Source organism: Eumetopias jubatus, unplaced genomic scaffold (genome assembly GCF_037043125.1).
Source record: "Eumetopias jubatus isolate StellerSeaLion01/CBP00866 unplaced genomic scaffold, mEumJub1_p1.0 scaffold_4, whole genome shotgun sequence".
Taxonomy (NCBI): Eukaryota; Metazoa; Chordata; class Mammalia; order Carnivora; family Otariidae; genus Eumetopias; species Eumetopias jubatus.
This window is the reverse complement of record NW_028274810.1, coordinates 108,274,101-108,290,115: the sequence shown is the minus strand read 5'-3', so window position 1 is coordinate 108,290,115 and position 16,015 is coordinate 108,274,101. Positions and strand designations below refer to the sequence as shown.

The window sequence follows — 16,015 nt, the reverse complement described above, 5'->3', positions numbered from 1 at the left end:
GCGAACTAATGCAGGGACACTTAGCTGGGTGGCCCCGGTGGCTGCCTCAGCATCGCCAAACCCCAGACCTGGACACGTGGGCCTGGCCGTGGGGGCAGAAAGGGAAGGATCTCTCCTGGTGCCAGGATGAGGTACTCCCAGGACCTCTATTAATATAGTTTTGCCTCATTAACAGATTAAAGAAGAAAACCTGTATATGGATCTCAAAAACGCTGACAACTCATTTGATAAAACCCAGAAGCAGTTCTGATTTAAAAAAAAAAAAAAAAGTGGCCCAGTAAACCAGGAAAGGCGCACACTGTTTACAAGAGACCAGACAGGCTCGTCGGGGCTGTCCTCCCAGGCCCCCGCCTGGTCCCACAAGGACATTATGTGGTGGGGCAGGGAGTGTTGCAAGGAGCAAGCCACACTGCAGGGCCCTCGGGGCAGTGGTTAGGGACACCTCCTAAACCCACTGCCTCCCCCTCGGCTTCCTCCCGTGAGGTTGGTCCAGGGCATGTGAGGGCAAAGGAGCCTCTGCAGGAGAAGCCCAGGACAGAGAGCGCTTACACACGCTGGCATCTCCTCTCAGCACCAAGACAGACTCCGCCGACCATCTGTCAGAACCCTTGAAAGAGCTCGCTAAAGTGGCTGGCTTGAGCCATACCTCTAAAAGACCCAAGGGGTTTCTTATAGGCCAGCAATAAGGACTAGAAAAACATAACGGGAGGGGCGCCTGGGTGGCTCAGTCGGTTAAGCGTCTGCCTTCGGCTCAGGTCCTGGGATGAAGCCCCACATCGGGCTCCCTGCTCCGCGGGAAGCCTGCTTCTCCCTCTGCCTCTGCTGCTGCTCACCCTGCTTGTGCTTTCTCTCTCTCTCCTTAATAAATAAAATCTTAAAAAAAAAAGAAAAAGAAAAACATAAGGGGAAAAAAACCTTCATTAGCAATGTAAATATAGATAAATAAAAATCCGTCAGAACTCAAGTGCGGAAAGCCCCCCATGCATAAAGAAAGACCGGGGGACTCATGCTCCCCAGTGCAGAGGTCCAACACCCCCCAAGCTAACCCTGCAATTCTGATTGGCCCTCCCACTGGCCCCACTGGGTACCTCTGTTAACACGGCCTCACGTATGTGATGTTCTAGACGGGCAAGGTTCTGTCGGCCGTTTGAAAGGGTAACACGGGTGCTGGGCAGGTGTCAGGAGTGAGGCCTCCCATAATCAGCAGGAGAAGCAACTGCAATACCTAGCAAACACCTCAGAAACTCTGCATATCGTGTTTGAATGGGAAACGTTGCCCCGACTCAGACACAGAACTCTGGCGGGAAAGGCTCCTTCCCACCCCCACGGTGTTACAGTCGCTGGGGCTGGCTTCCTGTTTATTCCTCTGCAACTTCTTTATGGAAAATCAAGCAAATACAAACATGATGCTCACTTTTCCTCCTTTTACACAAAAAGTGACACCTCACATGCACCATCCGACCCTTTTGCTTTGCCATCAGCCCACAGCACAGAGACGTCCCCCGGCTGCCAGCGGGGCCCTCGGCCCTCCCCCAGGAGCCCTGTCGCCACGAGGACCCCGAGAAGCGCAGTCCCCTTGGGCGCCCATCTGATAGGCACCGTCACTGGCCTGGTTCCCACAGCTTCCCCAACACAATCCAGAAATCCAAGTGTTGGGATTTTTGCCAATCTGATACGTAAAAAACAGTATCTTGGTGTAGATAAGGCTTACGTTTTACACACGATTTGATCCAGAAATTCTATTTTGAACAGTAGTCACAGATACACCCAACAATCCAGCTACAAAACCACTCCTTGCAGCCACCCTAATATCAAATAAATAAATACTAACCTTAACGTTGCATGAGAGCAGATTAGTTTAAACACGATATGGTTGGTGGCTGGTTGTCCCAGTCAGTAGAGCAACTCTTGATCTCAGGGTCATGAGTTTGAGCCCCACATTGGGGGTAGACTTTACTTAACAACAACAAAAAATTTTTAATGATATAGTTACCCTACAAAGGAATATTATGTTATGTTATATTGTAAGTAAATGTTATAGAAAGATGTCCATGTTGTAACATTAAGTAAAAAGAAGTTACATGTGTCTAAAATACTCTATAATGTCAAATTATAAAATTATAAATAAATTGTACTACAAAATGCTATACACATTTTTTAAAATCAATGAGACAGAAAAGAACAGAGCCACAGAGGAGAAGCCATGTGAAGACAGGGGATGCAACCACAAACCAGGGAACGCCAACAGCCACCAGAAGCTAGAAGAGATGAGGAAGCTTCTCTTCTAGAGCGTTCCCAGAAAGCATGGCCCTGCCAGCACCTCGATTTTGGACTTCTGGCCTCCAGAGCTGAGAGAATGCATCTCTGTGTGTTAGACCACCTGTGTGTGGCAAGTGTTATGGCAGACACAGGAAACTAGTCAACATTTTGTTACTGGGGGTGGGTGATCAATGCCTGAGTGTGCAGATGTGGCTTCGGAACTGGCCGTGGACAGAGGCTGGAGGACTCCAAGGAGCATGGCAGAAAAAGCTTGGACTGCCGTGGACAGACTGTTGGTAGAAACATGGATGCTGGGGCGCCTGGGTGGCTCAGTCGTTAGGCATCTGCCTTCGGCTCAGGTCATGGCCCCAGGGTCCTGGGATCGAGCCCCACATCAGGCTCCCTGCTCGGCGGGAAGCCTGCTTCTCCCTCTCCCACTCCCCCTGCTTGTGTTCCCTCTCTCGCTGTGTCTCTCTCTGTCAAATAAATAAATAAAATCGTAAAAAAAAGAAAGAAAGAAAGAAAGAAAGAAAGAAAGAAAGAAAGAAAGAAAGAAAGAAAGAAAGAAAGAAAGAAAGGAAGGAAGGAAGGAAGGAAGGAAGGAAGAAAGAAAGAAAGAAAGAAACATGGATGCTAAGCGTGTTGCTGGTAAGGATTCAGAAGGAAGTAAGGAACACATTCCTGGAAACCAGAAGAAAGGTGATCCTTATCAAATAGTGGCAAAAACATGGCTGAACCACGTTCCACTGTTGGGGGGAAAGCAGAACTTGTGAGTGATCTTTAGCTGTTGAGATTTCAGGTGAAGTGTGGGAGGTGTGACCTGCCTTCCTCTTGCTGCTCACAGGAAAGTTCAGGAGGACAGACATCGCCGAGGAAGGGACAGTTAGCACTGGTGACCCAGGAGAGTCACAGCCTGTTCAGATCGCAGGATAGGCTAATGCTGGGAAAGCATGCCCTGGAGAGACAGCCAAGGGTGACCCGACAGCCTTCTGCTGAAGAGATTAGCTGTCCGACCCATAGGTCCACTCAGCCGTCTCAGCAGAAGCTAGGAATGGAGTGGGGTCATCCAGAAAAGATCTGGGAGAACGCTCTTGTCTAAGGACACGGGTCCCTGTGACATACACGGGAGACCCACGAGGTGTATGCGAATGTCATACCCGCAGAGACACCACCAGCTTGCAGGACGGGACCGAGACAGGACACAATGAGGAAAGACGGTTAGGATTCTGGGATTCTTCAGGCAGGAAATGGGCTGATAGTGCTACTCCGCTTCAATCCTGTGCTGCCCTTCAAGGAAAAGGAGACAGGACTCCACGGGCAGAGCCTTGGGCCCAGAGCGGGAGGCCAGAGAGTAGAGCATCCAGCCACAGAGGAGTAAGGAATTTGCCCTGCGGGTTTCAAACTGGCTGGGACTGTGAGCCTGTGCTCACTTTCTAGTTCCCCCTTTTGGAAGGGGGATGTCTGCTCTATGCCCGCCCCACCATTGTATTCTGGCAGCCTAGGACTAGCTCACTAGTGTCACAAGTCCACTGGCAGACAGGAATTTTGCCCCCGGGGTGGACTGTATCCAGAGCCTCTCCTAGTCCAGACTGAGACACTCTGGACAAGACGTGGGGCTTTTGAGCTCCTGAAATTTAAGTAAGGTTTTGAACTGGAGTTGATGCTGTAATGGGGTGATGCTTTGGGGGATGGTGAGAAGGGATGAATGTATTCTGCATGTGACAGACATGAGTTTTAGGGGGACAGAGGGCAGACAACAGTGGCTTGAATGGTGGTCCCCAAAATACACGTCCACCTCCAAATCCCTAGAGCCCACGAATGTTATCTTACTCGGAAAAAGGGTCTTTGCAGTTATAATTAAGAGTCTTCAGATAAGATCATCCTGGATTACTCGGGGAGGCCCTAAATCCAGTGACAAGGATCCTTCAAGAGACAGGAGAAGAGGCCATGTTGAAGACAGAGCTGCAGTCACACCCAGGGAGGGCTGACGGCCCCCAGGAGCTGGGACACAGGTAGGAGCAGCCCTGCAGCCTCTGAGGGAGTGTGGCCCTGCCGACACCTTGATTTTGGACTTCTGGCCTCCGAAACAGTGAGACAGTAAAGTTCTGTTGTTTCAGGCCACCCAGATTGAGGCAACTTGTTATAGCTGCCGCAGGAACCTAGGAGAGGGGTGTTCTTGGGGGCTGTATTCCACAGCCGGGCATGAGTTGTTATAGTAATAACCACAGTGAAGCTCAGCCATGTCCCTCAAGGCTAACTCTGGTCCTACAAGCTTTCCTGTAGCCATCCACTTAACGAGAAAGGAGAAAAAAGGATACATTTCAAAAGTTCAAAATACACATTCATTTGAAAAACCAAAACAAAGAACAGAATAAAGACCCTAAGAGCCCCACACCCAGAGACACCTGCTGTGGACACTTCTCTCTGGCTTCCCACCGGCTGCCTTACACCTTCCCCCTGCGGGGCGTACTTCCAGCCCTGCACCGTGCGTCCTAGGGGGCCGCCCCTCCCCCTCTGTCCCAGGCACCAGCGCCCCCACCAGCCCGCCTGAACCCAGACTCCAGACCAGCTACACCAGACATCCTTCTAGGGCCTTCGTTTCCTGCAGAATTGGCCCTCAACCTGTCCCCACCCCAGGAACCAGAGTGGGCAGCAGAGTGTCCCCTCACCCTCTTCCTGGCCCCACATCCCCTTTGCATCAGGACAGCAGTAAAGGTCCCTGCCAAGAGCCGACCACCCAGCTGGGACAACTCCTTTGCAGCTAAAGCAGAGCCCAGGCTCCCCCAGAGGAGAGGGCCAGCCCTACAGGCTCCTGTCCCATGTCTTCTGAGTGGGCACCTTCTTCCCATCACCTGAGAACGAGTTCCTGACCTCCCCTCCACCCGGTCTACCAGCAACCTGGGCCCCCACCAGATAACCCAGTGCCTGCCCCCTCTTGGGTCCCCAGCCTCACCACCCACAACCCCACCAAACACCCACCACACTGGCTTCCCCCACCACCGTGTCTCTCTGTCCGTGGTGGGCCTACAACTGGCTCCCGCTTGCATCAACGCTCTCCAGCCTCCTTGAGTCCCTTCTGAAGGCACCCAGACCCTGCCCCCTACCGCCAGCTCCCCTCAGGCTTTATGGGGAAACCGAGGCTGGGGGCACCATCACCCACACCTTCCCACACCCTAAGGCCTGACAGCCCCAAGCCCTGCTCACCCCACAACACCCTCAGTGGCAAGGGGTGATCACGTTCAGCCCCAACATGGGCAGATGGGTAAAGGAGAGAGACTGCCCAGCACTCGGCCATGCCCGTACCCCCGATGGCCACGGACGCCCCTCTGGGCCAAGGCCCCCCCCGCCCCAGGGGCCCCGGCCAGTGTTCCGCCTGCGTGCCACCACTCTGTCCTGGAGGGCGTCCTCTCTCCCACACTGCCGGACACCTTCCAGCCCTGCACCCCTCTTCTTATCCCTACATCGCCCTTGACACCTCCAATCTGCACCTTCAAACAGGTCTCACCAAGGTCCCCGGTGTCCCTTATCACCAAGTGCTGGGCACTCTTTGGGCCTCGTCTGCTCGAGACTCCCCGCCCAGGTAGCCCTCCTGGGGTTCATCACCCCTTCCCATTCACTGGGCTGCCAGGACCCCGTGCTACGGCTCTGCCCCTGCTTCCCCAGCTGCCCCAAGGCGCAGAGCACGGGCCTCTTCTCTTCCTCGTGAGTGCCCCAGAGCACTGCCCCAGACTGGCCTCCCTCAGCTCATCCAGCCTTTTCCAGCATCTTGGAGTCTCCGTAGGCTTGCTCATCTCCAACACCTATGCCCAAAAGCAAACTCCCATTCTTCTGCCTTCCCTGTTGCAGAAATGCTGCTCCATTCCCAAGCTGCTCTGAATCTCCTCGGCTCCCACCCTGCCTCCTGCCACCACTATGTCTCTCCTCAGCAACTGCTCTGGGGGCACCCAGGAGTCTTCATGCCAGACCAGGATTCGCACAGGGGTCTGGCTCGGGGTCCACTTCTCCCTCGCATCCATCCACTCATTCTTAAGCCACGCTTGTCTTATAACAGAAGTGCAGCAGGACACGGACCCTGCCCTCAGGAAGCTGAGTTTCATGGGAAAGGAGATATTCAAAATCCTCCTTGTCACCCATTAACCCAAGTCCAGACCCTGAGCACAACACCCCGTCTCCCACACACTTCAGCCCCGAACAAATTCCAGAGAAACAGGACGATGTTAGAACACAAACACACCAGAACTTGAAGACACTCTCAGCAACTGTTTTTATAAAAGAGGAGAATCCTGAACAGAACATAAAATTCAGAGGTCATAAAATAAAAGACTGGGAAATTTTTTAAAGTTGATATGGCTAAAGACACCATAGACAGAACTAAATGACAATCAGCCAAAACTGACGCATGGTGTGAGAAGTCAAGGCAGCAACGGGGGACACGGGACCTTTTAAGAGGCTAAGAAGCTATTTTCATGATCTCAGTGCTGGTCACAAGGAAACTTTGAAATTTAAGTAAGCCACGTGTGTATAATTTGTAGGCTTTTCTGGAGAAATGTTTTATTTCGATAAAAGTTTACTTACCAAAGGTAACAAACTGGGAGACAAATTTGAAACATATGTAACAAACAAGGAAGTTAATATTCATAATATGTAAAGAGCTCTTTTTTTTTTAAAGGCTTTTTGAAAAGATTTATTTATTTATTTATTTATTTATTTATTTATTTATTTCAGAGAAAGAGCAGGATCGAGCAGGGAGGGGGGAGGGAGAGGGAGGAGCAGAGAAGCAGACACCCCACCGAGCAGGGAGCCTGACACGGGGCTCAATCCCAGGACCCTGAGATCATGACCCGAGCCAAAACCAAGAGTCCAAGAGTCAGAGGCTTAACCAACTGCACCATCCAGGTGCCCCGGAAAGAGCTCTTATAATTCAAAGAGAAACACATCTTCCAGAAAAATGAACAATGCTTTTTTTTTTCCAACCCTGATCCTTACCTGCCTGCCTCCTAGATCTGAACAACATTTTTGAATAGGCAACTCATAAAAGAAGAAAAGTGAAAATAGCTGAGAACTACAAAATGATGCTCACTTTATTTACCAATCAAAGAATGCAAATTATAACAGTTTGGGTTTTCTCATCAATCAGTTGGCAAAGAATTGGAGAACTAGTGTGTCTTGTATCTGCGGCACTCACGTACACCAGAAGGCAATCTAGAAATAGAATCTTTTTTTTTTAAGATTTTCTTTTTTAATTTTTATTCATCTGACAGAGAGAGACACGCTCCCGGGGAGCGGGAGAGGGAGAAGCAGGCCCCTGCGGAGCAGGGAGCCTGACGTGGGGCTTGATCCCAGGACCCTGAGATCACGACCTGAGCCAAAGGCAGACCCTCAACAACTGAGCCACCCAAGCGCCCCGAAATACAATCATTTTTAACGATAAGCCCAAATGTCCATGTAAAGGGACCAGGGAAATAAACTGGTGCTCCTGGGTAATGGAATATTTAGTGCCCATGCAAAAGCCTGAGGGGACCAAGAGCATTCCTTGGGGAAAGAATAACCATTCCAACAAATGGTGCTGCGACAGCTGGATATCCATGAGTAAAAGCATGAAGCTGGACCCTTACCTCATGCCACACTTAAAAATTAACTCAAAATAGATCAAAGACCTAAATGTGAGAGCTAAAACTATAAAACTCCTGGGAGAAAACCTAGGCATAAATCGTCATGACTTTGGAATAAGCAATAATTTCTTAGATATGATGCCAAAAGCACAAGCAAAAAAAATAGACCCATTGGACTTATCATAATTAAAAACTTTAATGCTTCAAAGGACACCCCCAAGAAAGTAAAAATACAACCTGTAGAATCAGAAAAGTTCTGCAAATCCCATTCCTGGTAAGGGACATATATCTAGAATACATAAAGAACACCTACAACTCAACAACGAAAAGATAAAAACCCAATTTGAAAATGGACAAAGAATCTGGACAGACATTCCTCAAAAGAAGGTACACAAATGACCAATAAGCACATGAAAGGGCCCTCAATATCATTAGCCACCAGGAAACCAAAGTCAAAATCACAATGAGATTCTCCCTCTACCCACTAGGACTGAATGTCTACACTCAAAAAGACAGATAAGCCTAAGTGCTGGTGAGGACGTGGAGAAACTGGAACCCTCGCACGCCATTGTGAGGAGCGCAGGACGGTGCAGCTGCTGTGGGAAACAGCCTGGCAGTGCTTCTGACAGTTAAACATAGAGTTACCACATGACCCAGCAAATGCACTCCCTCGTGTTTACCCAGGAGACATGGGAACATGGGTCCACACGAAAACTTGCTCACAAATGTCCACAACAGTATTATTCGTAATAGCCAAAAGGTAGAAATGGCCCAGATGTCCATCAACTGACGCACAGAGAAACAGAACATGTGTATCTGTACCATCGAGTATGGTTCTGCCATGGAAGGAATGACGTCCTTCACACGCTATGACATAGGCGAACCTTGAAAACATCATGCTAAATAAAAGAAGCCAGATACAAATGGTTTGATGCCACTTATAAGAAATGTCTGATACAGGCAAATCCTTAAGAGACTGAACGTAGATCAGGGTTTGCCAGGGGCCGGGTGGGGGGATGTCAGTGTTCCGGAATTGACTGTGGTGATGGTTTCACAAGTCTATTAATATGCTAAAAACCACTGCCCTCCCTCCCTCCCTCCCTCTTACACACACACACACACACACACACACACACACACACACACTCACACTCACGCTGTGGTCACCCCAGCCAGTGAGACTGGGGGCCAGAGGTGTGACTATAACAGTTTTTTTTTGTACTTCCATAATGTGGTCATTGTTTTGTTTTGTCTTGTTTCCTTTGAGCACATTGTACTTTTGACAGTAAACACAGACCAAAAGTCCTCTCCAAAGAGCCCAGATAACCGCTAGCCTGGCTCCTGCTGGCTGAGCCCTGGTCACCAAACACGACACCCCATGCTGATCACCCACTCATCCACGCAAGGCCCCTGCAAATGCTGGCTGAGGGCCTGGGGTGGCGCCAGGGACACAGATGACCCAGCTCAGAGTCCAGGCCCGGAAAAGGTGAGACATGTGAGGAGGGTGCCAGGCATGATGCCAGTCCTGCCAGGGAGGGGGGAAGCCCCTCCAGCTGAGTCTCAAAGAAAACACAACACACACACTGGGCCCATGCCCTGCAGACATGCTGACACCCCTCCCAGGGCCTCTCTGGACCCACCTTCTCCCCAGGCCTTCTCCTCAGGCCATGCAGGCTCCCTACCCAAACCTTCTGCCTGGAGGCCCTGCCCCCCACCCCCACCCCCACCCCCATGCCACTCCCCAGCTCGGACCACCACAGCGGCTTTGTCAGAACACCCAGGTGCTGCGCTCTGATCCACATTGACTCTGCGGCCACCCTGCTCCCAGCCCCACGGGACGGCCTTAAAGTCTCCATTCCGGTTTCCCCAGGCCCTCCTGGCTAGCCCCAGTCCCTGCCCTGACCCATGGACAGGCCCCTGGCCCTATGCACACAGCACCACAAGGGACTTGGGCTGCTCCTTTACCAGCACCCTTACCCCATTCACCTGGCCCACGCGGATTCTCCCTCACCCCTAACCCTCCCTGCCCTCCCACACCCAGCCTCTGAGCTGCTCTAGGCCAGGCTCTGGGGAATTGGGAGTCAGGACAGCCCTTGCAGCCCCTCTCCCACAGGGCACCCAGAGCTCTCCCCCCATAGACGCAGTAGCTCCAGCCCCACGTGGAATCGTCCCTGGAGAGAAGGCGGGGGTGGGGGGGGGGAGCTCAGGCAGGCAGGAAACTGAGAATGTTCTGGGCAGAGCAGTGACCATGAAGGGAAGACTGGGGATTTCCAGGGGGAGAGCCGGGGAATAAATGACGTGTCCAGGGTGGGGCCTGGGGTGTTGTGGGGGGGGAGGGGATCACTAGGGGGAGGGGCTGAGTGGCTGGACTTTGGAGGGGCAGCTGGGGAAGGAGCTTCTCATGGGTAGGGCCGGGGTGGGGGGGCGGTGAAAGCTAGCCCTTCATGGGCCGTGAGGGGCCAGGAGTGCTTGGACGGGTCTGAGGGGCAGTCCCCGAGGCAGAGCCAGAGAGCGCTGTGCTGGGCCCCAAGAGAGGGGGGCTCAGCCTCCTCCCCACCTGCACACTGGCTGACAGCAGGGGCCATGCCTTCCCTCCCTCCCTCGCTGGGAGCCCTCCACCTCCAGGGACAAGATGGGCCAGGACCTTGGTCCTCTGGTAGGTCCAAGGGGTGCACAATGGTCAGACCTGTGGCCCATAGCCCAGCCACCTATGGCCTCCTCTAGACTACTCCTGGCCTTGGCAGCAGCCCTGGGCTGGCCATAGGCACCAACCTAGCCCCTTACTCAAAGGAACTGAGGAGTCATGGGGGTGCCCAGTATGACCCAGAAGCCCTCTGACGCCCGGGCCTGTGTGGGAAGCCCCCAGCACCTGCTCTCCTACTTAGTGATGGCCAGCTGCCAGTGCCACACGACCGTGGAGCTGGGCCACGGCACTGACACGTCCACCCTCTGCACCCTCCGGCAAGAAGCAGGCACCAGTCGCCCACTGCCCTATTGTCAGCCTCCAGCCACCATGCCCAGGAGGTGGACATGGGCCAAGACAGCCCAGTGTGTCCAACATCAAGCCTGGCACCCAGGGAGGCTGGGTTGGGAAGGGCAGGCACCGAGACAGGAAACCCCCCAGGGGCCTGTCAGATCTCCCTCCTGGGAGGCAGGTCTCCACCCGAGGGGGTAGAGGGAACACAACTACTCAGGTCAGGATGCTTCAGATGCATGCCCCGGACAGGCTCTGGACCACACGCAGCCTTGTGCCCTGATCACACCAAGGAAGATTCTGGAACAAACCGCTATGTATTCTGTGTGGGCGGCCCTACTTCATAAACAGTTCTGTCCTGGGGTGTGCCAGGAGAACTGTGGCTCACGTGGGCGGCTGCTTCCTTGCCCAGGACCTGTCCAGATGGGCCCTCCAAGGCTGGGCCAGCTCTGGGAGGTAAGAGCAGCAGGCCGGCCCTCTCTACACTTAGGCTCCCTCCCTCAGGAGCCCATTGTCCCAGGAGCATCTCTGGTAGGACCAGGCCAACGGGGTGACCACAGCCCTGGCAGGAGAACCACACAGCACAGCCACCTTGCCAGAGATCAAGCAGAAGCTGTTAGGGGAGGGTGGCCTGGCAGGAAAGAGCCCTAGGCCCTATGAAACCTCTCCGTGCCTGGGGGAGGTCAGTGGGTAGAGAGCAAGGCGAGGCCTGAGCAGGACCTCTCTCCCGGAACTGCCCTTGGGGGCAGAGACAGCAAAACCAGCCATGTGGAGCTGGAAACAGCTCTGGTCAGCTCTGCCCAAGGCCCCCGCCTCGACCCTCTCCAGCAACTCACTGTCAGGGCCCTAAGCCTGTGTGGGCCAGGAGCCAGGGCTGTGATGGTGCCTGCTCAGAGCCCAGGGACCCGGGCAGCTGGGCTGGGGTGCGGGCTGCTGACAACAGCGAGGGCCTGGGTAGGTCCAGAGACCCCAGGGGGCCGCTGGAGCAGGGCAAGGGGGTCTGTCAGAGACACAGAGCCATTTCTTCTGAAAAGGAAGAGAGGGTTGCCCTGTCTTCCCCAGCACACAGCTGCCTGCCCAGGGTAAAGAGAAGGGATGTAAGGAGCTCCCTGCCAAGGGAGGGTGGCAGCCCAGGGGCTGGCCCATTTGGGGATGTGAGGAGAGGCCACAAGTATGTGACCCACTGCCAGGTGCGACAGCGGCCCCCACCCCACGGGGGAGGCACCCCGCTGAGGGGCACGGGGAGGGCTCGGCCTTGACCCACGTGTCTGCTGGGCACAGACTGGGGACACTGGACACTGGCCCCGCGAGCCCCCGCCCGCGGCGCGGCCCACCCCACCACCCTCGCCGCGCGATGCCCTATTAAGGGCATGACCGCGGGGGCTCCGCCGGGCGCTCCTGCCGGTTCCCCGGGCGCCGCAGCCGCGGGTGTCGAGGGGGACCGGCGAGGCGGCGGGCCGGGCTCTGCCTGGGCCGCGATCGGACCGGCCACGGCGGACAAGGGGTCAGAGGCCGGGCTGTCAGGCTGGAGGACCTGCCAGGGCCCGGCCGAACGGCAGGTCGCCCTCAGGGTGCGCGGGGCCGGCGGCGCCGTACCTTTGTACTTCTCCCGCACCTCCTCGTAGGCCTGGATGAAGTCCAGCTCGTCGGGCGGCGGGCCCAGGGGCAGCAGGGCGGCCATGCCTGGGCGCGGGACGCGGCGGGCACTGCGGCGCAGAGCGGCCTCCAGACCGGGCGGCCACTGTCCCCGCGGCCGCGCGCCGCTTAAAGGGGCGGCCCCGCCCCGCCCCCGCACCCAGGATGCCCCACGGGCGGGGCGGGGCCGGGCGAGGGGCCAGGGGGCCAGGGCTGCGCCGGGCAGGCTGGGCAGGCTCCCAGCCGCGGCCCCACGCGCGTCCCGGGGGCGCACCCCCGTCCCCGCCCCCGGCCGGGTCCCAGTCCCTCGCGGCCCCTCCCTCGCCGGCCCCTACCTCTCCGGCGACCTCACCTGGCCGCCCTCAGGCGCGCCCCTTCCCTCCTCCCTCCGCCGCTACTGAGAATCCTCCCACTGCGAGGCTGGAGGTGAGAGTTGCTACCTTCGATATAAAAAGAGCCCTCAAATCACAAAAAATTCAAGTAAGCATAAAAGGACTAAAATAGGCAATGTGCAGCAAAAAGAAAAAAAAAGGTTTGGTAAAACTAAAAGACAAATTCTTTCCCACCCATGAAATGGGCAAAGACCCTGTGTCCCAGCGCGGGCAGATGCCCTCCTTTCTGGAGCGCAGAGGCAGTGCCGTCTCTAACCTTAGCTGCTGCAGACGCTGTGACCACAAACCCTACTGCTAGGGGTCAGTCCTGAGATCACCAGGCTGGGGCCCTGGCAGCAGCACAGCTCCCAGCAGGGAGAGCTGAAGGCCACCACCCCCGGGCAGGGGCTGATGCTGAAGAAGGTCGGGGGGGCGGAAAGACACTCATGATTCCCTTTCACGTGGGTAAAAATCCTCCTTTAAAATCCATATGTGATACACCCACACAACCCTCAAGCTGTCCTGAGCCTCTGCATTTCCTTGAGCTGTTGCCGGTCTTCCCACCCACAGAGCCCCTCGCTGCCTGCAGTCCTGCCCTCCCTCAGCAGCTGGCCTTTCAGGCCTCTGCCCACCTGCCTCAGTGTGCGCGCCCAGGCACCTGCCGGGTCGGCCCTGCCCTCCACGCGCCTCACCCTCATTCTGTCCTCAGGGGGGTGGGATCAGCACTCTGCAGCCTGGGCACGGGACCCTCAGCTGGCTCCTCCCTTTCCCAGCACAGCCTGCCTGAAGGCCTCCAGCCTGGGTCACCCACTTCCCAGGGGGAGGGCCCACTCCCCCGCTGCCCCACCCTGCACTCTCAGGGGCCTCTGGCTGGGCCTTTCCCATCCTTCTCCACAAATCGGCAGCTGCTGGAGGCCAAGGCAGGCCCGTGGCTCACGGCGTTGCCGCGGCCCTAGCCAACCAGGTGGCCCCTCCTCTCCTGCTCCTGTATGCTTCCCCACACTGCCAGTGGTGGCAACCAAGAGCAAGGGGCCTGGAAGGCGGCTCTGCCCCAGAAACCCAAGAAAGGGTCATGGCATCTGGGCACAGCCTCCTTGTCATGAGCCAATGATGGCGCCATGGCGGGGGACTCAACCCTCAGGCCTCAACCTTAGGCCTCCTGCAGCTGACAAGAGGGGGCCAGCAGGTGGCGCTGTGCTGCCCGCAATCACCTGCCACAGAAAAGTCGGCTGGGGACCCGCACATCACCCTCCCATCCCAGTCCTAACACCCGCAGGTAGCCAACAGCAAGTGCTCAGTCAACAAGCGAGTGCTAATTTCCAAACTGGGCAGACAAGGCCCTTCAGCGTTACCTGCAATGCGGATGACTGCCCGCTCAGCAGGGTCCAAGACACTCCCATTGCCCCCGGAGCCCCCTCCGCTTCGCCAGCTCCTCTGCGTTTTCCCCAGGTTCCAGGGCAGTGTGTCCCCAGGGCTGGGCGAGCCACTGCCTCCGTTGGCATCTTCAGCCACCGGCCGCCCCTCGTGGTCCTCACCTGACATGGCCTCCTGGAGAGGGAGCAGGAGGGGGGTCACACCTCTGTGTTTAGGGGGATACTGCACACCAACCAGACACTTCCTTAATCTAGACATTGACTGCACCCTTCCCACCCTAATCACTTAGACACTGACACCCACTCCCCTCCTGTGTCCCGCTTCATCCACATACTGATCGCCCCCGACCCAGACATTGACAGCTCTGCTCCCAGCCACAACTGGCCTCACTCCCTCCAGCTCACCCCTGGGACACCCACACAAAGACACCCCTCCCCCCAGCACTGACCTCACTCCCTTGTCTATCACCAGGACACCGGCCCCTCCACACTGTCAGCCTGGGGGCTCCCCCCGTCACTCAGACACCAACCGCGCTCCCCCCTCCCCGGCTCTGTCCCAAACCTGGATGTCCCCTGCAAACCTCAGACCAGCAGGCAAGCCCGACCAGCAGGAAGCACTGACCGCCATCCCTTCCCTCACCCCGCCATCAGGAAAGGGTCCCGGCCCCATCGCCTGGACACTGGCACTCTACCTCCAAGCTGTCTCAGCCTCTAGGACTCTCCACCGTCCTTCCCCACCCCCGGTCCCGCTCAGTCCCACCTTGAGCTCCGCAGTGAAGGCCTATAAATATCTGTAGCCGCAGAGGCGTGGGCCGCGGGAGCTCGGGCCTCCCCTCCAGCCTCCGCCCAGAGCCTCCGGCACACCCGCACACCCACGCGTGACCGCTCTTCAGCTCCGGGTCCCCAAGAGCGCTGGCGTGCGAGAGGTCAATGGGGCTCTGTCCCGGCAGGGCCGGGTAGAGTGGGGGCACAATGTGGACTCTGTGCCTCCTCCGCCCTGGGGCTAAGGGCTAGAGAGGAGACAGCGGGCACCGAGCTGGGGGTCACCCCGCCCCGCCTCCCACAAGCTCATCCACCCGCACTTCTGCTTCACTGCCCCCCGGGCTGCACCCCGCTGTCAGCCGCGCCTCCCAGCAGCCTTTCCTGCCCACACTCCGGGCACCGCCCGTCCAGTTCCGCAGTCCTGGGCGCGCAGAGGTGGTGTCCTCCGGAGGGAAGTTGGGCCGCGACGCAGCCCCTAGTTCCGGGACGCCTGTGGCCGTAGAGCCCCCAACCCCACCTCGCAGCTCCCGCACGCTGCGCGCCTCTCCATCCCGGCCCCGGTCCTACGTGCCTGGTGGCTCAGCTCGGCTAGGCTCGTCCGCCGCAGCCAGACTGCTGGGCCGGGAGAGCCGCGGAGGCTGCGCAGGCGGGGCGAACCCGGAGCCCCGCCCCGGTCCCCACCGAGCGCCGCCCGTTCGGTCGCAGCGCCCGGGTGCGCGTCGGGCCGGGGCCTCTCCGAGGCAACCGGCTGGAGCGCGCCTTCCGCTCGGCCGGCAGCGCCCGACTAGTGCTCGCAGCTCTCGCCAGGCGCAGCCCTCCCGGCGCGTACAGGGCGGGCCGGTCGGCAAGGAGACGTTGTTGGGGAGCGTGCGTGTCACTAAGGCGACGTGGGGTCGCAGGGGTGCGCGCTGGGTCCGGCCTCGGCCCGCTGCTCAAGGCTGCCGCAAAGGAGCCACGGACTCTGCCCGCCGGCGCTCGCCCCTAGCCACGCCGAGGTACCCCACCTCCCAAGCAGAGGTCGGACCCAGA

At 56.9% G+C, this 16,015-nt stretch overlaps 1 protein-coding gene across 4 annotated transcripts in view; it reads right to left on the bottom strand.

Annotated features, from left to right (window-relative positions):
- PLEC (plectin) overlaps positions 1–15,622 on the bottom strand; it is a 57,415-nt gene extending 41,793 nt beyond the window's left edge. For 2 of the 4 annotated variants that reach the window (XM_028093476.2, XM_088022704.1), the window contains exons 1-2: positions 15,558–15,622; positions 14,204–14,399 (exon numbers count right to left, since the gene is read on the bottom strand). In XM_028093476.2, coding sequence (XP_027949277.2) covers positions 14,204–14,393 — 190 coding nt within the window. In that variant the 5' untranslated portion in view covers positions 14,394–14,399; positions 15,558–15,622. Of the gene's footprint in view, positions 1–12,441; positions 12,559–14,203; positions 14,400–14,984 lie in introns of those variants that run through there. The other 2 variants (XM_028093477.2, XM_028093481.2) reach the window with 2 other exon arrangements.
- Between the last annotated feature and the right edge of the window lie 393 nt (positions 15,623–16,015).